General features: G+C 41.6%; 1 protein-coding gene across 6 annotated transcripts in view; it reads right to left on the reverse strand.

Annotated features, from left to right (window-relative positions):
• The window catches only part of PRKN (parkin RBR E3 ubiquitin protein ligase), a 1,216,903-nt gene that overhangs the window by 584,677 nt on the left and 611,697 nt on the right, over positions 1–20,529 (reverse strand). For all 6 annotated transcript variants that reach the window (XM_081524442.1, XM_081524441.1, XM_081524444.1 and 3 more), the window contains exon 7: positions 3,023–3,138. In XM_081524442.1, the coding sequence (XP_081380568.1) occupies positions 3,023–3,138 (116 nt within the window). The remainder of the gene's footprint in view (positions 1–3,022; positions 3,139–20,529) is intronic.

Here is a 20,529-nt window from a genome sequence, read left to right on the forward strand (position 1 = left end):
TTTTTTTTCTTTTTGCCAAAAGATAACATGGTAATAATTTTTTCTATTTTGTATGTTTTCAAATTTTATATTTTTAAAATTTAAGAAGACTCATTTTATAATGTAAGATTCAAGGTATAGAAATACTGCATTACTCTGGGAGTCCCTGATATCACAGTAAGCCCCAATGTTAGGGGAAACCGCCCACCCTCGCCAGGCCTATAGTAACCATTTGCATGAGTTGTTTTAGGACGGAAGGTAAGGAACATGGAACTAATAAGCCTCCACAACCGGGAGAGTTCGGGAAAGGTCAGAAGGAGACACCACATGTCTGCCCACCTCCCAGAATCCTTCTCTGTGGCATCCATCTTGGCTGAACAAGGCCTGCACCACCAGGAAGGACTCTGAGTCAGAATGATCGGCTAAGGACAACCCGTAAACTAATCCCATCACCATGAAACCTGAGACTGTGAGCCACGTAGCAGAGCTGTTCTCCTGGGTTCCCTTACCCTCCTGCTCTCCTCCCAGGCGCCCTTTCCCAAATAAAATCTCTTGCTTTGTCAGCACATGTGACTCCTTGGACAATTAATTTCCGAGTGTTAGACAAGAGCCCAGTTTCGGGCCCTGGAAGGGGTCCCCCTTCCTGCAGCACCAAGATACACCTACCGGTTGGAGAAGGAATAACCGTCTCACTTTGGCGTTGTCAGTGTCATTTTTATTTGGCTGAATATTGTTATTTCTGAGACCAGTTGAGGCATCCGGAAATGTGCTGAACCTTTTTGATGTAATCGCTATAGGGGATACTTAACAGTATAGCTGTTCTACCTTCAAGTGCTGTAATTTGTTCTTGGCTCAAGTCTTTGCCTTTTGTTCAATTCACTACGTTTAACTCCTAAACCTCAGACTGATAAAACTGATAGCCTTGAGTGGAGGAAGATCAGGACACTGGACAGCATATGGGACCCTGCTGGTTCACATGAAACCTCAGGATGTTTTAACCTCTGAATAGTTCACTCTGTTCTTTAAGAGAGAGGAAAATATTTTACATTATAAAATATTTATAAAAAATTTATATTTTATAAACTCAAAAGACACATATCATGTACCTGAATTAAAACTTAAGCCTAACATCTGGAAATGAACAGCACATTTACCTTATACATTTTTCTACATATCACAGCCACATATGTGTCATCTGGAAAGCAGTATCATTGAAAACCTCATTTTTTATTTCTGCATCTGGCCAAAGACACGACCACAAACAAGCACTTTTTCAAATAATACTATCAATTTATAAGCTGTGAACAAGGATTATTTCTACCTTTCACAGTTCTTCAGAACCAGTCAGAGCCTTATACATTACCTACTTTGATTCCTGGATTTTATAAGAAAACTGAAGGCTTTACAGATTGTTATTTTGCTAAGGTCAAAAGTTAGCTTAGTGACATTGGAGCTTCTTGAATATAAGTTATCATACACTTGTAAAGAATTTTTTTAAAATGGGGATTATCATTAAGAAGGTAGATGAAAGATGTCAATCTCTTTTTATACAAAGTTACATGTTTATAAGCACAAAAATAAATAAAATTATTATTTTGCTACCAATTCTCTATAATCTATTTCAGAGGATAGAAGCAGGATCGATGCATCCTAATTCATTCTAGCAGGCCAGCATTACCTTAATACCAAAACCAGACAAAGACAATTTGAGAAAACTACAGATCAATAGCTCTCATGAACACAAAAGCAAAAATCCTCGACAAAATATAGCAAATCAAATCCAAAAATGTATAAAAAAGTATCATACACAATGACCAAGTGGGATTTATCCTAGGTTTACAAGGCAGATTCAACACTGAAAAATGAATTAATGTAATCCATTACATCAACAGACTAAAAAAGAGAAATCACATGATGATATCAATAGATGCAAAAAAAAAAATCTGACAAAGTCTCAAACACATTCGTGATAAAAACTGTCAGTAAACGAGGATCAGAAGAGGACATCCTCAACTTGAAAAACTCTATCAACAAAATATCTGTTACTGATGTCATACCTAATGGCAAGAAACTTGAACTTTCCCACTAACATCATGTACAAGACAAGGATGTGCTCTCTTACTATTCCTTTCAATATCGTACTGCGGGTACCAGCTAAATAGGGCAACAAGGCAAGGAAATAAAATAAACATATTGGGAAAGAAGACATAAAACTGTCTTTGTTCACAAATGACATGATAATCTATGCAGAAAATACAAGAGAATCAACCAAAAAAACCTAGAAATGACATGATAATCTATGCAGAAAATCCAAGAGAATCAACCAAAAAAAAACCTAGAAATGACATGATAATCTATGCAGAAAATCCAAGAGAATCAACCAAAAAATCCCTAGACATAATAAGCACTTATAGCAAGGTTGCAAGGTTCAAGGTTAACATGCAAAAGTCAATTTTCATCCTACATAGCAATAATGAATATGTACAACCTGAAATAAAAACACAATGCCATTTACATTAGCACTTGAAAACTGAAGTACTCAGGCACAAAGCTAACAAAACATAAAATAAGACTTACATGAGGAAAACTATAAAACTCTGATAAATGAAACCAAAGAGGAACTAAATAAATGGAGGTATTCCATGTTTGTGGATATAAAAATTCAGTATTATCAAGATGTGGGTTCTTTTCAAACCGATGCATGCATGCAATGCAATCTCAGTCAAAGTCCCAACATTCTTTTATGGACATCAACAAACTGATTTGAAAGTTTAGATGGAGATGAAATGACCAAAAATAGTCAAAACAGTATTGAATGAAAAAACAAAGCTGGGGGACTGACATTACCTGACTTCAACTTACTGTGAAGCTACATTAATTAAGTCATTTAAGTGCTGGTGAAAGAACAACCATAGATATCAGTAGAACAGAAGAGAAAGCCCAGAAATAGACCCTGTAAATACAGTCAGCTGATTTTTGGCAAAAGAGCAAAGGTGATACAATGGAGCAGATCTCTTCTGATCAGTGTTTTCAGATCCCTTACCTGATGTCCGTACACGTTATGCAGGTGATGTCGCGACTATTCGTTGTGATCAGGTTCAAAGCTACTGATGTTTCCTTGTCAGAGGTCGCGTGTGCTCCACATTTAAAGAAAAATTCCTGAAAGAATGAGAAATATGATCACAGACATGGAATCTGGCTGGCCATGTCCCCCCTAAACATGTTCACAGTAAAGAATTTCTTCAGGAGAAGAAGCGTATCATCAGATTATAGATGAGTCTGAAATAAGACAACATCCACTCTTTTGAGGGAAACCAATGCCCTTGTGGCAAACTATTCAACAAGTCCCCTTTTCAAGAAGGTTCCAAGTGTCTGCTAGTCTCTCTGTTTTTTGTGGGAGCATCTGGGCCCCCTGCTCACCTCTGGGTGATGAATGAGTCTGGGAGAATAACACAGTGTAGATGTAGGAGGAAGCTTGAAACAGCATCTCGACAATGAGGAAGAGGAGACCCTGAGCCATGAAATGATGGGTCCAAAGTCAAACAGTCAGAGGTGAAAGCAGGAAGCAACCTCGGTTTCCTAAAGGGAAATCCAGTGCTTTTCTACAGGGTCACCTCACAGTTGGTCAGTGAGGAGCAAGAATATAGTGCCGGGTAAGAAATACAGGGACTCCAACTATTGATAAGCATGCATGTATTGTAGACAGAGGATGAGACGGTTGGATGGCATCACCGATATGAGCCTGAGCAAGCTCCCGGAGTTGGTGATGGACAGGGAAGCCTGGCACGCTGCAGTCCATGGGGTCGCAAAGAACTGGACACGACTGAGCCACTGAACTGTAGACTTAGGGAGGGGCGGAGTGTACCTCTCCCCAGCCTGACTTACAGTCTGCCCCTTGTTTTGCACACTTCAGCATCCCAGAATTCCCTGAGAGTCTCACCTGCCCACTCCCTTTGTCAGGTAGCTAGGAATGTTCTAAACCCAGCCTCTTTCATCTTAGTTCATTTCTCAGCCCTGTCCTGCCACATACTCCTTGATCTCAGCTGCTCATGTAAGCCCATCCTTGTTTTTTTTTTTGGCTGCATGTGCCCTGATGCTGGGAGAGTCTGAGTGCAGAAGGAGAAGAGGGCGTCAGAGGGTGGGATGGTTGGATGGCATCACTGATGCACTGGACTAGAACTTAGGCAAACTCTGGGAGATGGTGAGGGAAAGGGGTGCCTGGTGTGCCGCAGTCCATGGGGTTGCAGAGAGTCAAACAAAACTGGGCAACTGAACAACAAAAGCTCACTGGGTCTTAGTCCCCGACCAGACCAGAGACTGAATCCAGCCATCGACAGTGAGCATGCAGAGTCTTGACCACTGGAGTACCAAGGAATTCCCAGGTCACATTCTTTTTCACTTGTCTTATTTTTCCTACTGTTTTTCTATTTGTTTGCACAGCCCCTCTTTCCCAGTACCCCACACACCGAGGTGTTGGGCCTGTAAATACTGTGCTTCTTGTCAAACAGTACACACACCTTCCATGGTAATAATACCATGGAGCTAAATTTTCTGCCACTACAAAAATTTCATACAAATGTAGCAGAGGGTGACAGAAGAACTCTTGGATGTACGCTTAATCCTCAATCCCACTTGTGTATCACTACTTGTATATAGAAAGCATTTTCCTTTAAACATTAGACCCGGTGTCAGCAAACTTTATTAAAGCACCATATATTAAAGGTGTTCAGCTTTGCAGGCCATATGGTCTTTGTTGCACTGCTCAACTCCAAATTATTGTCTAAAAGCAGCCATGGACCATATGCAAATGAATGGATGTATCTGTATCTTAATAAAACTTTATTTACAAAAATATGTATCAGACTGAATTCTGCCCACAGGCATAGACTGACACTTTCACCTTGAGCTTCCCAAATGGCACTAGTGGTTAAAAATACACACACACACACACACACACACACACAAATACCATTTGCCAATGCAGGAGATATAAGAAACCCAGGTTCAGTCCCTGGGTCAGGAAGATCCCCTGGAGGAGGATCCCACTCCAGTATTCTTGCCTGGAGAGCCTTATGGACAGAGGAGCATGGGCTATGGTCTATAGGGTCACAAAGAGTCAAACACAGCTGAAGGGACTTAACATGCATGCATAGATTATCCACATCTGTAGCAGATCTTGAAACATTTGTGGGATGTCTTATATACATTTGTATCCTAACAGTGGATGACAAAGGACAAGCAATTAGATATATTTTCTTAAAAAAAAATCAATAGATTTATTTAATGAATGCCACCAATGTTTCTTTATACATTTGACATCATCACTCTTAAACTGTCTTTTCCCTACTTGTAACCAAACTAAGGGCTCCCCTGGTGGCTCAGTGGTAAAGAATCCACCTGCAATGCAGGAGATGCGGGTTCGATTCCTGGGTCAGGAAAATTCCCTGGAGAAGGAAACGGCAACCCACTCCAGTATTCTTGCCTGGAGAATCCAATGGACAGAGGAGACTGGCAGGCTACAGTGCATGGGGTCACAAACAGTAGAACACGACTTCGCAGCTAAACAACAACAAACCAAACTGACCTCCTCCTCCTCTAACCACAGACACAGTGAGCCACACCTGTGGGTCTCAGTCCCACATACATCAGAATCATCTGGAAGGCTTGTCAAACTAGCCTTTGCAGGGACCCACCCCAGCTATTCTGACACTGGGCTTAGGATCTGGATCCCAGCGAGCTGCCAGGTGATGTTGTCACTACTGCTCCAGTGACCACACTTTTATGAGAACCACTCAGTTAGAGCAACATTAGAGGCAAAGGAAGTAAACTATTTATTCTTTCGAAAATAAGGGCTGTAACCAGCTCACTGAGCACATCTGAAAATAATGGTGTGTCCCAGGTAAAAAGTGTCTTATCAATTCCAGGTGGTATAAGCTAGCCAGAACCCCCTACCTGGGGCAAGTGACAGAGGAGCTGACCCACTGGCCTGCAGTCCTCAGCCCCAGGGATGAAACTGTGCCAACAGTCCCACTGTGATGGATGGGATGAGCGGCTGGTGGGAGCCCGTTCAGGTGTGTCTGCAGGGTCCTGCATGGCTTGCCCAAAGCAGCATGGAAATCATACTGATTGCTTTTGCTTTCTCTCTTAACATGGAAGGCCATCCTTTTCACTCCATTTTTTTTTGAAATGATATGAATCCTTCAAAGGTCAGTTCAAGGGTATTATGTAAGAGAGTTAAGGCCAAACTTGACTATCAAAACAAGACGTCTGGAGGACATGACTGATCCTTGTGAAATACACAGAGTGCTTTTGCAGACCTGAAAAAAATCCTCACTCACAATGAAAAGTAATACCTCCAGAATAGCTGAGTTGGCTGGCCTATTGAGGAAATATTTCACATACAGATAAATAGATAGTATTTATATTTTTTCTTAGATTGCAGAAAGCTACTGGTAGACATTCAGCTAACAAATCACAAACTGCTCTAACACTAGATGAAACTCCGCCAGATGAAAGTCAAAATCCTTTTTACTGGAGGGAGGAATTTTATAATCAACGGTTTAATAAGTAACAAATATTTAGAAAATACCAGAAATTCATATAGCATGACAGAATTAAAATACAGATTAAAAACTGTGTATATTAAATATGTATCAGTGAATTTCGTACCTTCTCCACCAGTTTTTATGTAAGTGGGTTCTTCTCCAGTGCCAGAGTAGCTAAACTGGTGGAGGGGTCAAGATTTCACCCAGCTTGCAACCTAACAGGTTAGCCTGCCACCGTCTCATGGATGCAGCCAGGAGATGCAAGACTCCTGGGTCAGGGCCCCGGCAGAATGAAGTATGGGCGTCATGATTCTGTCAGTTCCTCTGCGTCCCAGCTCCCAGGAGATGAACTGTCCAGGCCAAGCTACATGCTACGCGTACTGGATTTCTGCAACACAGCTGGGGAACCTGAGCTTAGGACACGTAGATCTTTTAGAAGGGTCTGTAAGCCAACATTTCCTTTGTTCTGAAGGGAGACACTATCTTTATCATACTGAACAGCAAGCAGGTCCAGATTTTACTTTAGAGAGAGAGACTAGACTACCATTTTCCAGGTCATTTGCTATACAATTTTCTTGAAAAGATAGTCTAAAAAAAAAGGTAGTTAGTGTTCCCTCACAAGACGTGCAGAAACTTGAGCGACCCTGGAGAAGTGTCTTCCAATAGTAATAACCCCTTTCCCACAGACTAATCAGCAGAACTGTCTGGTCATTTCCCGTCCTACACCATCAATGGATTAGAATTTTCAATATCCTTCTGATATTTTCAGTCTGTATTCAACACACACAAGGAAAAAAGCAAAACAAAACAGAAGTAAGAACCTTGTTGAAAAGTTCTACGTGAGTATTTCAGCTTGCTTAGGTAGAGCTGTCATCTCACATGAGGGCTGCGTGATTCTTTTGGAGTAATTCTGCTTTTCTGGGATTTTTCTTTTCGCTTGATTGTTCAAATTAAAATATCAAGGATGCCAAAGTCAGAAAAGCATCCTAGCCAGAGTCCTCGTAGTGTGGTCAGAACATTGACACCACTGTGGGATCTGGTCACCATCTGAGCCCCATGGGGACCAGAAAACAGCTCATTCTGGGCCAGGTGACAGCAGTTATGCTCCATGGCCTGGCGGCTTGAGGTGGCCGTACTCGAGTTCCAGTGGGTGTGGGTTTGCCAAGCCAAGTCATTTCTATGTCGCCTGGGGTACAGTCCCCTGTGGGTGCATCAGGGCAACATTTTTGTTCATTAGGCCAAGGCAGCGGCAGGGGGCATCTGTCAATTCTAGTGAAGGCAATATACGATCCTTAACTGTGGGTAGGACTTCCCAAGTGGCGTGGGGGTAAAGAATCGGCCCACCAAGGCAGGAGATGAAAGAGATGCGGGTTAGATCCCTGGGTCAGGAAGATCCCCTGGAGGAGGAAATTGCAACCCACTCCAATATTCTTGCCTGGGAAATCCCACCGTCAGAGGAGATGGGTGGGCTTCAGTCCATGGGGCTGTAGAGTTGGACACGACTTAGCAACTGAGTACATGGACAACTCGGTAAATAAAGGATCTCAAAGGGCCCTGCCCATCTCTCACAGATGCCAGCTCACAGGGAAACCAGCTACAAAAAAAACAAGAAAGGCCCATCTTTCACAAATGCCAGCTCACAGGCAAACCAGCTACAAAAAGAAAAACAGGAAAGAAAGCTCAACATGGCAAGTCCTGTTAAATTAAACGGATTCTTCCACCTAGCCAGGAGCTGTAGCTCCTATTGGCTGGCTCACTTGGATCCATATACTCAATTCTGGGAAGCCCTAATTAGTGAAGTAGCCAAAATCTGACAGTAGTTGGCCAGGTTTTTTTTTTTTTTTTTTTTTCTCCCTAAAGATAGTGTAAACTATATTTAAAGGATGAAAAGAATAGTCCCAGAATAAGGCCTTAAAAAAATGTGCTAGGATTTATAATGTGATCCTGTCAAATGCTGTAAGTATTATTAAGGTGCTTTTCACCTTAATAATACTAAACAGAAAATTCAAAATCCAACAGTTATATTCTTTAAGTTCTTAGAAAAATAACTTTCTGCCCTTTCTGTGGATGAGGCTATGATCCCTTCCTTCCATTCTCACTGAGTTCTCACCTTTTATCAGTAAACACTCATCCTTTCCTTTCAGATCCTAGAGGTGAAGCCCTCTGACTGAGTGAGACCCACAAAAAGCAGTGGTATACACCAAGGGAAGGACCTCATGAACAGTTCAATTCAACTGTTAGAAGCTACCTCTCCCTTCTCATTCCAGTTTGCCGCCCGACTCAAGACATTACCAGTGTCTCTAACAGACAAGCAGGAAAATGATAAATAAATGAAACAAATAAACCAGCAAAATCTGAACTAGGTTAAAACCAATAACTCAATTTATAAAAACTTATAAAATCGGAAGTTTCAACTCCAAACACAAATTAATATCTTCCAAATTTCTATAAAAATGGCTTACAACTAACCACCTGGAAGCACTGTTTGTCTCAAACACGATCCAGTTTTCACAAACCTGAAAAACCAGCACTGAGACCTGGCTTCTTCCCTCATGAACCTTCAAATAGCTTTTATCGAACTTCCTAAAGTTAACAATTTTAATAGATATTGCTTAACAATTACATGTTTTCCAAATAAGAAATTTTGCTATCCTTACAAAGAGTTAAATCCTATGTGAGTCTCCAACTCCTTCTTAGTTAATATGTCCCAAAGGCAACATAGCTTTCTCTTGATAAAAGGGACACCCACTTTTCACTAGAAGGTTGCAGTAGCTCTACACTTTGTACTAAACAAGTAACTGGCCATGTGCGCAGGTCAGGGTCAAGTTAGGGAAGCAGGGCCCACACCAGGTACTGCAATAGAGAGAATTTAAAGCTGAGGTCTAGTTGCAAACATGGTGGAAACCCCTAGAAGAGCTAAACCAGGGTAGAAAGCTCCTTGATATTAGCAGCGTTCGGGCAGGTGCTCCAATCTGCTGGAGGACACAGTGCGGGCTGAGGGGGGTTGGGGGAGGACGGGCGGGGAGATACAGTGGCTGGGCTGCCTGGTGGGGGCTGGGAGGATGACTGAGACGCAGCTCCTGCTAGCAACGCCTCCCGGAGATGAAGGGAGACACCTCCCAGACACCTCCCGGCTCTGCCCTCTCCCCACCCTCCTGTCTTCCGGCAGCCTGTGCTTGGGGAAAAGTCTGCCTGAAGCAAGGACAGGGGTCTGGGAGCTGGGGTTCTTCCGGCCAGCCCACCTGCCAGCAGAAGCGGGAGGGCAGGGGGACCTGAACACCACCGACGGCCGCGGGTGCACCGTCAGGAGGCAGTCAGCCAGCCAAGTCAGAAGTCCTCAACACTGCCTCTTCGTTAGTGCGGACAATAGACGTAGCCTCCAGAAAAGAAGAAAATGATACATTCAGATATGGCTCTGGAAAATGTATTAAATAAAGGTACATAAATAATTACTCTGCCTGTTCACTGCGTTCAAGCTCAGATAAACCTGTCAAAAGATGACCTCCCAAATTTTCCACGAAGAGGAATTGAGGACACAGAGGCATTTTCATTTATGAGAAAAATAGTAATTAGAATTTTACATCTGCATCAAAGAGGTCCTTATAGTTACCAAGTTACGACAGGCAAGGCGTCACTTAGAATTAACCTAAATGTCTCTCACAGGCCTAGAAGTTCTGTCTGTAGCCAACAACAAACAAATATTATCCCTAATCTCTCTCTTCTCAGCCTGCTGGCTCCAACAGCTCCTCCTGGGTTTATTTTCAGTTTCTTTTGTAACAAGCAACTGCTAGTTTTAAGTCTCATTATCCATTTAAAAACCTCATGACTAATGCTAATACTATAGCTTTAATTTTCTCTAAGCTAAAACATGACAGACAACAGCCTAATTGCCACACTCGGGGGCCCATACGAGAAAGGCAGAGGAGTCAGGTCAGGACCCGGGCACCTGCGCCTTTATTAGTGAGTCTCAGTTCTCACGTTGACCTGTTAGTCTCGCTGCGTATTATATAAACCCAGGAAGTAATTATACAGGCTTGGATATAAAATAACTCTGCCACTCGTTAGAGTGTATAAGACCTGTAGACTTTACTAATTTAACAGCGCCAGTTGTAAAGATAGGTGACACCTAATTAAACAAATAAAATCTTGAAAGTTAATGAGGGATCATGTTCAATGATAAGTTTGTTTTCTCTTAATTTAAGGTGTTAACAAAACCTCTAGATGATGTGTAAAGCTTATCAGGAGGAAAGAAAATCAATAGACTCCCACAAAAAGCAAAACTGTGTCAGAGCTCTGCTGAGAAGGTCAGGCACGGCCCATGAGACTCACAACGCCTGCCAAAGCCATAATGGAGGCTTTCTGCCTCCTCCAAGGCAGCGTGTCCTTTGGTAAAAGCAAATAGATGATATGCATATAAACAAGCAGGCATAGGTGCACGGGCATACATGAAACGTGTCAAGCTGTAATAAGCAGGAGAAAGTCTTAAATGTGAATTCAGTGTCTCCATTCCTTCTCTGGAAACAGGTTCATGAGTATCATTTTTCTAGATTCCATATATATGCGTTAATATACTATATTTGCTTTTCTCTTACTTCATTCTGTATAACAAGCTCTAGGATCATCTCACTACAACTGACTCAAATTACGACTGATTTGCGTTGTGGTGCAGCAGAAACCAATACAATATTGTAAAGCAATTTTCTTCCAATTAAAAATATTTTTTTTTTAAAATGTGAATTCAACAAGCACACAGCTTTCTCATCTCACCATCGCATCAGGCCCAAGAGCACTGCTATTTTCATTTCAATACAGCTATTGTTATACTCCAAAAGTATTTAAAAAATTTTATTATCCAAGTTAGAAGTATCAATCAGGTCTGCTACCTAGTCCAATGTATAAAATAAAATTGACATTTCTAAAATCCCAATGGCTCTGAAAACACAAATTTTAATTTTTTTTTTTTAAATTTGGCATTAAACTATTATGGCAAAACCTGACATGAACTGGCAAGACATTATTTCTAGTCTATATTTATCCAATCTAGTGTGACTATTCATGCATCTCACTGCAAAATTAATATTTAAAAAAAGAAAACATGACAAGGTATAGACAGTCATTTCAGAGTTAAAATGTATGAATTCCATAATATTTCTGATATCTAAAATTTTCTAAATTTAAAACACTTCTGGCTTCCCAGGGTAGAAGATAAAGTGATTATGATTCTGAAATATAAAATTGTCTTAAATTCCTACTAATTCAGCAGGATGATCCTTGTTCTAGACACTACACACAGTGTTCTAGACACTCCTTCATGTGAATCTCTGTAATGGAAACTTTAGTTCACTGCAAAGGAATCATTTTAGTCTATTTGAAATACACACATAAATAAATCCATGTGTACTTCCAGTTCCCTTTAACGTTAGACATAAACAATTTAAAACATTTTAATGCCACATACCTTCAAGAAGTTGAACTTCAAGACAAAAGCTACAAATATCACAATGATTATCTTCCCTTCTATGCCTGGATTCATCAGGGTGTCTTGACCAGGGTTTATTCAATTGTGATACTACTCAGTCATACTTGACTGTTTATTATTTTAAGAAAAAAAAAGTGGGGGGAAGTTGTTGAAGAAGACATCTCAAATGATTCCTGAAGGTCTGGGGTCACTACTGACATGCATCAAGTGCATGAGCTTATGTAAATGTCTTTGTTCAGACTGGAAAAAAACAATCCTCATCCCCAGCTCAGGCAGCTGCTCAGGCACGCTCAGCCACTGTCCTCCCCTTTCTCCTCCCCGGCCCAGGACGAACTAGCATCTCTTGCTTCTCAGTAAGAACACAATATCCCCCCACCTGCAGCCACAGCCAGAGAACCCGTCCAAGAATGAAGCCCGTGCTCAGAAGGCAACAGGGACAAGGGATGGAGAGACAGAGCCCATGACAGCCTTCGTGTCCCGGACTCAGTGACGCCTGCGGCCCAGTTAATTAGCTTATTTACATCCACCTCGAGAAATAACCATGCTTCCACGGGTTCTTCCCCGATGTTTACTCATTCAGAAACAAGTGTATTTTCTCCTTGCTCAGCCCTCAGGAAGGGGCTGAGGATACACATGTACACAAAATCCCTGCAAGAGTCCATAAACCTGAAGGAGAAAGAGACACAGCAACAAATATTTGCACAAATGACAACAGGGTAAACACCTTCCAGACGCCCGGGCTCTGATCTGAGCAGGGGTGAGAGGATGCTGAGCAGCTTACGGGAGAACGAGAAGGCTCCGCTTCGAAGGGACAGTTCAAGTGGATTTGAAATGCTAAGATCTTGCCAGGTGGAGATGGTGGATGCGCCAGCTCTGGAGTAAAGGCGCGCGGACGTTGGGCAGCCGGCTCAGACGCGCTGGGGCCTGGGACGCCTGGGCAGGGGGCTGGTGGGAAATCTGTGATTCTCTGTGCACGGAAACATTGGTCCAAACCCACCAAACTCACACTAGTGCTTTGAGAGCCTGGAATGTGCTGCTGAGGTGACTCTTCACTGTCATTCTTCAACCACAGGAGGTGTGACGGCCACGAATAGAAACCACGGCTATTTCCTTATCTCTGATTTTGAACGACCACCTTTTTGAAACAGGTGTTTGATTTTAACTTAGCAGGGCACATAAACTTCCAGGACAGATTTCCACATTATCTTTCAGATGGGAAAATAAGAATTTTCTTTTTTCATTGTTACCTTGGAGAAAGTTTTCACCCCATTGATTGTGCCTTGGATGACATATCAATGGAGGATTTTGAGAGCAAATGCTTGACTCTGGTTGTTACTATGTGCTTAATTGTCTTGCTTTTAACATTTATTAACGGCCCTTGACTCCAATCTTTCTGGAACTTAAGGACAGCTGTCAAAGTTGTGTTTATTCCATAGGATATTGTGAGAGGCCCCGATGGCCAGAGAACACAGCTTTTCCTGACATCTAAATTTAACTTATTCCCAGGAATTACAAGCCACTTCAGGAGAATCTGGTTAATGATTTACACACACGATAACAGTTACTCTTCTTTCCCAAGGTCTCATGGTCAGTTGACCAGTTAGTTGCTCCAGTGTGGTCCTAGGTTTCCCTGTATTTCCATCATAATGTTTGGAGACGTAGATTCCTCCAACCACAGTTGATCAGCAGTTACTCATGTGATGTCATCTGCCCAGTGTAAAAGTTGAACATATCTTTGCTTTCAATTTTATACCCTAGCCAGACAATAAAAGGCAATATTCATTATTCTAACTGTGCTTTATTTCCTTTAGAAGCTAAAGGTTCCATAAGCTCTCATAATGTGACAGCTTAAGCAACATAACGGCATCACAGCATTTGCTAGTTTCATGGTCAAGCAAAGCTTTCCAGCTTCTGTTCTCTGATAAATACAGTGAGATGTTAAAATATTTTGTTCTCAACAGAAGGATTCCTTTGTAATTTTGATTACTTGAGTTGACCTTCCACAGAGGGTACATAAACACGTATCTGTTAGATGGTAATCATCTGCAAGAAACTGAGGAGAGGGGTCATCATTTTGAACATTTGCAGTGACTCAGCATCCCTAGATGAATTGTGTTCCCAGCATTTCCTAGACAATCTTTCGAAGTTGGCAGTTATTTCAGATGTGCTTCTAAATGGGCAAAAAACTTAACTGCAATCAACCAGTAAAAGAACGAGTTAATCATACTTTCAGGGTTCCATGTCCCCCAGATCAAGCACGGGAGCCTCAGGCTGACACTCACCGTTGACCTGCTTTCCCTTCACGCTGCCCTCCCAGTCCTGCCAGGAGGACTTTGTCTTGTTGCCTGAAAGGTGGGGCTCTCTCTTGTTCTGGTCTCTCGAGCACAGGATTTCCTGCTTCCTGGTCTGTCTTCCTTCTCCCACTCGTTTCAAATCCCCAAGTGTCCTTCATGGCTCACCTCACTTGTCACTGGCCCTCAAAGCCTTCCTGATTCCCCGGGGCTGGGGGAGAGCTATTCCCACGGTGACTTCCGTTGCTATCATACTCTGTGCTGGGCACATTCGGAGCCCTTGCTCTGTGGGATTGAGGGCACCTGCTGGTCTAGTGGACTCACCACAGGGCAAATGAACCGAGGGCATTTTATGCTGGCGTCTGGCCCAGGGGGCTTCCCAGGGGGCTTCCCAGGTGGCTCAGTGATTTAAAAAAAAAAAAAAAAATCTGCTTGTTGATGCAGGAGATGCAGGCTCAGTCCCCTGGGTTGGAAGATAACCTGGAAGAGAAAATGGTAACCCACTCCAGTATTCTCATCTGGAGAATTACATAGACAGAGGAGCCTGGCGGGCTACAATCCATGGGGTCTCAAAGTCGGACATGACTGGGTAAGCACACGTGCACGCCTGGCCCAGAGCTTGTACACAGCAGGTGTCAGAGTGGTCACAAGCATAAGCTCTCCCAGCCCATTTGAAAAGTAAGAAAGAAGAGTGTGGAAGAACTCTCTCAGGACTGGAAACATGCTCTGCGGAAAGAGATGGACAGGAAATTCTGGATCACACCCTTCTGTATTCCTGGGAATAAGTGGTCCCTTCTTCTATCTCTGGCAGCCTGGGCCTTCCTCTGGGCTTTGTGAGCTGCTGTGGTTCCTGCTGTTGAGTCTCCTGTGCTGCTCCTTAGGAAAACAGCCCCAGTCCCTGGAACCAGTGGGGGAGGAATGATGAACTCCTCTCTCCAGCCAGAGGTGGAGAAATGTAGCCTCTGCCACTTCCAAGTGTCCAGTCTAGACACAGAAAGTGCAAGACAAACATTCTTCCAGGGAGCAATAATTCACAAAATGATTAACTTGGTTTAGGCTACAAGCAAAGAGAAATATTGAACAATAAGAAAAAGCCTAGCTTTAAAACATTTTAAATGACTTTAGACTTGGAATCTAAACTTTTTTTTCTTTTCCTTCAAAAACCCTTGTTTCCTTGGCAAATAGAATTTAAAACTTCTTTTATTCCTGCTTTCTTTATCACAGGCAGCACGAGCAACCATACACACCACTCAAGACAAAACTGAGCAAAGGCAAAGGCTTTATGTACTTTAATAGTCTCTTGCATTTTATATATTTATTTATTTCCTCATTAGAAGAAGAACAAAATAAAGCACAATTTGTAAGTTTACCTATGAACTGTACACATTGAACACCATAATTCAAAAGCATCAATTCTTTGGGACTCAGCTTTGTTCACAGTCCAACTCTCACATCCATACACGACTACTGGAAAAACCATAGCTTTGACTAGACAAACTCTTGTTGGCAAAGAAATGTCTCTGCTTTTTAATATGCTGTCTAGGTTGAACTGTGGTGTTGGAGAAGACTCTTGAGAGTCCCTTGGACTGCAAGGAGATCCAACCAGTCCATCCTAAAGGAAATCAGTCCTGAATATTCATTGGAAGGACTCATGCTGAAGCTGAAACGCCAATACTTTGGCAACCTGATGTGAAGAACTGATTCATCAGAAAAGACCCTGATGCTGGGAAAGATTGAAGGCAGGAAGAGAAGGGGACGACAGAGGATGAGATGGTTGGGTGGTGTCACCGACTCAATGGACATGAGTTTGAGTAAACTCCGGGAGTTGGTGATGAACGTGTTGAAGTCCATGGGGTCACAAAGAGTCGGACACGACTGAGTGACTGAACTGAACTGATACACATTCAAGGAAACTAAGATGAGTAAAACTAGGAAATAAATGTTCCACAGAGGAATTTTTTTCATGAAGACAAATTTTTAGAAGAGTTTTAGGTTCACAGAAAAATTGAATGGAACTTACAGACATTTTTCCTACATTCCCAAGCCTCCACCGGCATAGCCTTTCTATTATCGATTCCCCCCCAGAGGAGTGGTGCATTTGTCACACTGATGAACCTTCACTGATGTGGCAAAGCCACCCAAAGGCCACAGTTCACAATACAGTTCACTCTCGGTATAGCACATTCTACAGGTTTGCCTAAACTCATAATGACATGTATCCATCCTTTTAATATTACAAGATTTTTACTACCCTAAACATAGGGGGCTGGGCCAAAGTGGAAATGGTGCTCAGTTTTGGAAATGAACCACTCTACATTCACAATTTTGGTGGTGAAACTAAAGTCCAAGGCTGTGAAGAACAATATTGCATAGGAACCTGGGACATTAGGTTCATGAATCAAGGTAAATTGGACGTGTTTAATCAGGAGATGGCAAGAGTAAACATCAAAATCTTAGAAATTAGTGAAATAAAACAAATCGGAAGAGGTGGATTTAATTCAGATGACCATTGTATCTACCACTGTGGGCAAGAATCCCTTAGAGGAAATGGAGTAGCCCTCATGATCAACAAAAGAGTCTGAAATCAGCACTTGGGTGTTAATTTCAAAAACAACAGAGTGATCTCAGTTTGTTTTAAAGACAAACCATTCAACATCACAGTAATCCAAGTCTATGCCCCAACCACTGATGCCAAAGAAGTAGAAGTTGAACGGTTCTATGAAGACTTACAGGATCTTCTAGAACGAACACCAAAAATAGATGTCATTTTCATCATAGGGGATTGAAATGCAAAATTAGGAAGTCAAGAGACGCTCAGAATAACAGGCAAGTTTGGCCTTGGAGTATAAAATCAAACAGGGAAAAGGCTAACAGACTTTTGTCAACAGAACACACTGGTCATAGCAAACATCCTTTTCCAATAACCTAAGAGACAACTCTACACATGGACATCACCAGTGGTCAATACTAAAATCAGATTGATTATGTTCTTTGTAGCCAAAGATGGAGAAGCTCTATACAGTCAGTACAAACAAGACTGGGAGCTAACTGTGGCTCAGATCATGAGCTCTTTAATGCCAAATTCAGACTTAAATTGAAGAAAGTAAGAAAAACCACCAGGCTATTCAGGTTGACCTAAATCAACCCCCTTAGGATTATACAGTGGAGATGACAGATTTAAGTGATTAGATCTGCAGACAGAGCGCCTGAAGAGCCATGGGTGGAGACTGGTAACATGACACAGAAGGCAGTGAGCAAAACCAGCCCCAAGAAAGAAGCACAGAAAGGCAAAGTGGTTATCACAGGAGGAAGAGAAGATGCAAAAAGGCTCATAACGTGAAAAGATGCTTACTTTTACTGGTGGTCAGAAAATGCTGAATAAGAAAAACCATGACAAACCACTTTCACACCTGACTTTAACCTTCATTCACTAGCACAGGACCAAATGCTAGTGAGCGTGTGTTAAATGAGAACACTGTGAGAGAGGGAGGGAAATGCCTCAGCCTCTTTGGAAAATCATCATAGCAGTTTGGATGAAAAATTTAAAGGTACATATTGTTTTATCTAGTTACTGTCATTCACAAAAATAATGTGTCTAAAAATTCATTTATGGGGATTTTACTTTAGCACAGAGTATAGGACAGAAAAAAAGAAAGCATCAAGAGCATATTTGCTCAATATTTATGCTACAGAATATTATAAAGCTATTAAAATGAGTGGTTGATCTATATATGTATATTGATCTGAAAATCTTTGTAGGAACTGCTATCATGCAAAAAAAGCTATGGTGAAATAAATATAGTATTATTACTGTTTCAAGAAAGCAAATTAAAACACCCATAAAAATGTGTTTTTTTTTTTTAATGAGCATAGAAAAATGTATAGAGCAATATGCAGAAAAAAAAATTCACATTTATCATCTTGTAATGAAATTGGGAAAACAGAGGAAACTATTAATTTATTTTCTTTATACATTTCTTGTTATTTGAATTTGTTACAAAAAGTACTCAGAATAAAGACAAGTGACCATCACAGCGACAAAGCAAAGACAAACCGACGGGCACTAGACCAGAGGATGGACTTTGGAGGTTGTTGAAGGGTGGAAATTCAGGGGGACCGTGGCCAAGATCAAGAGGGCTGGGGAGCTAGAGGTCACATCAGAAAGGATGCTGTGCCCTTAGGGGATAGATGGCTTCATTCTGAGGGGAATGGAGAGCCTATGAAGGACTTTAAGCAGGCTGGTGATATGATCAGGTAGAAACAAGGCATTCGCGGCCTATTTAGAGGAAACACAAAAAGCACTTCCCAACCCTCCCTGCAGAGGTAGAGGAATCCTGCTCAGCTGGTGTTCTGGAAAAGACCTCCTGGAGTGTAGGGGAAATGCCAGTCTCAGTCCCTTACCCGACCTTCAGTATATGACTCAAACTAAAGGCTCCCATGTGCTTTGTCAGGAGACCCTGCTTGACTTCAGACCACACTTACTATCTTTTTGACCAATAAGTCCAAATGTTGTTGACTGATCAAAAGTAATATTATAATTTCCAATGGAGCTCCAAACTTACTGAATTTTATATCTTTTTAATTACTTTTCTGATTTATAGCTCCTCTTAATAATCGAATTTATATGCACTTGGAGTAAGTAATATTTGGATAATTTTATGAGTGATAGCAGATCCTTAGTAAATCTTTCAATCTGTTATAAATTTAAGAAAGTTACATTAACATATATCACTATTTCTGTGCTTTTGTGTTAACACGGTTAACAAAACCAGTCAGCATTAGACAGTATGTTCAAAGGGAAATTATAAGTCTATAAAACAACCTTCCCCCAGAATATCTTTTGCCTGGGATCTCATATATCAAGCATTAGCCTAGAGGAGATGTTTATGGTTAGGTTATAAAATTTGCTGGGGAAAAAATTGTTTATAATGATCATGGAGAAAGCACCTAAATCATGGTGCTTCAAAAGGTAGTCACACTGAAAACAACTCAGCCACAAAATGTGCCCCTGACATTATACTCCGATCAGCAGGTAGTTCACAACCGAAATGACCCATAAATCTCGACAACCGAGTCTACTTCCGTACGTATAAAAGTGTGGGCTTCAATTTTAGTTCATGAATGACACCAAATGCACACAGTGAAATGCCTACTAAACTGCGATCTAGGTGATCAGCATGTACAACATCGAATTCAACTTCACAGCCATATCCCATTCTCTCTGTTGCTACATTAAATTAGATGAAGTTCTTCTCCTTATATAGACAGATCTATGTACTCATTAATTGTGGTGACTTCTGCAAAAAAAAATTACTTCTATACTTCAGTGGAAGCCTAGGAAAACATTAATTTTATGTTACTCAGGGGCATGTACTACAATCTTCTATCTAGAGCAGGAGGTATAAAAAAACAGGCATCTGGGGTTCTGCTGCTAACTATTCTGGACTGTGAGAGGCTTTATTTAAGCCATTCGACCTAACCAGCTATAATTTACCACTTGTGGGATTTGTGCAGCGTACCTGGCCCCTTTTTCATGGGGATCCAGTGACATGAACTGTAGTGTCTTTCTCCCAGGCAGCTAGTGCGATATCAGCCAGCTAGCTGGCGCACCTCAAAGCCCTGGGGCAGAAGACTGACGGCTGTCATTTCCATCACACTTTTCAGATACGCCGGGCCAGTCTACTCAGAACACACTGAGTCATAGGAGGCACCTACTAGTTTGGTGCTGCTGTGGATTCTTCTTCCCGACCCCACTCATGGAAATCTAGACTCTTCAGAAATCCAGCAATTACTCAGGCTTATACTGCTTACTGAGACAACATTCCCAAACCAAAATATATGTAAGTAACCTCAAGTTGGACAGTACCGTCAATATATTTTGGCTGCAAACACTTTTTTTTTTTCCATCACGAGCACCTGGTGCTCAGTGAATACCCCATTTCCTGGCTGGTTGTATATAACCCCATCTGTGCAAACAATGGCCAAGTGCCTGTTCAGGGTCGGCCAGACCTGTGTCTTAAAACATGGTGCCAGGGAGTGATGAGCTTTGATGACCTCCATAATACTATGAAAGCAAGGGAGCTGGCAAAAAAAATGTTTTATGTAAAACAATAATGTGGAGATATAGAAAACACATATTATGAAATATATTAAAATAGTAAAAATTAGATTTATATGGTAATTATATTAAACACTTTTAATATATAATATTGTCTTGTCTTTTATTGATGGGATG

Source organism: Giraffa tippelskirchi, chromosome 9 (genome assembly GCF_054371585.1).
Source record: "Giraffa tippelskirchi isolate mGirTip1 chromosome 9, T2T-mGirTip1v1.2.pri, whole genome shotgun sequence".
In the NCBI taxonomy this organism is placed as follows: domain Eukaryota; kingdom Metazoa; phylum Chordata; class Mammalia; order Artiodactyla; family Giraffidae; genus Giraffa; species Giraffa tippelskirchi.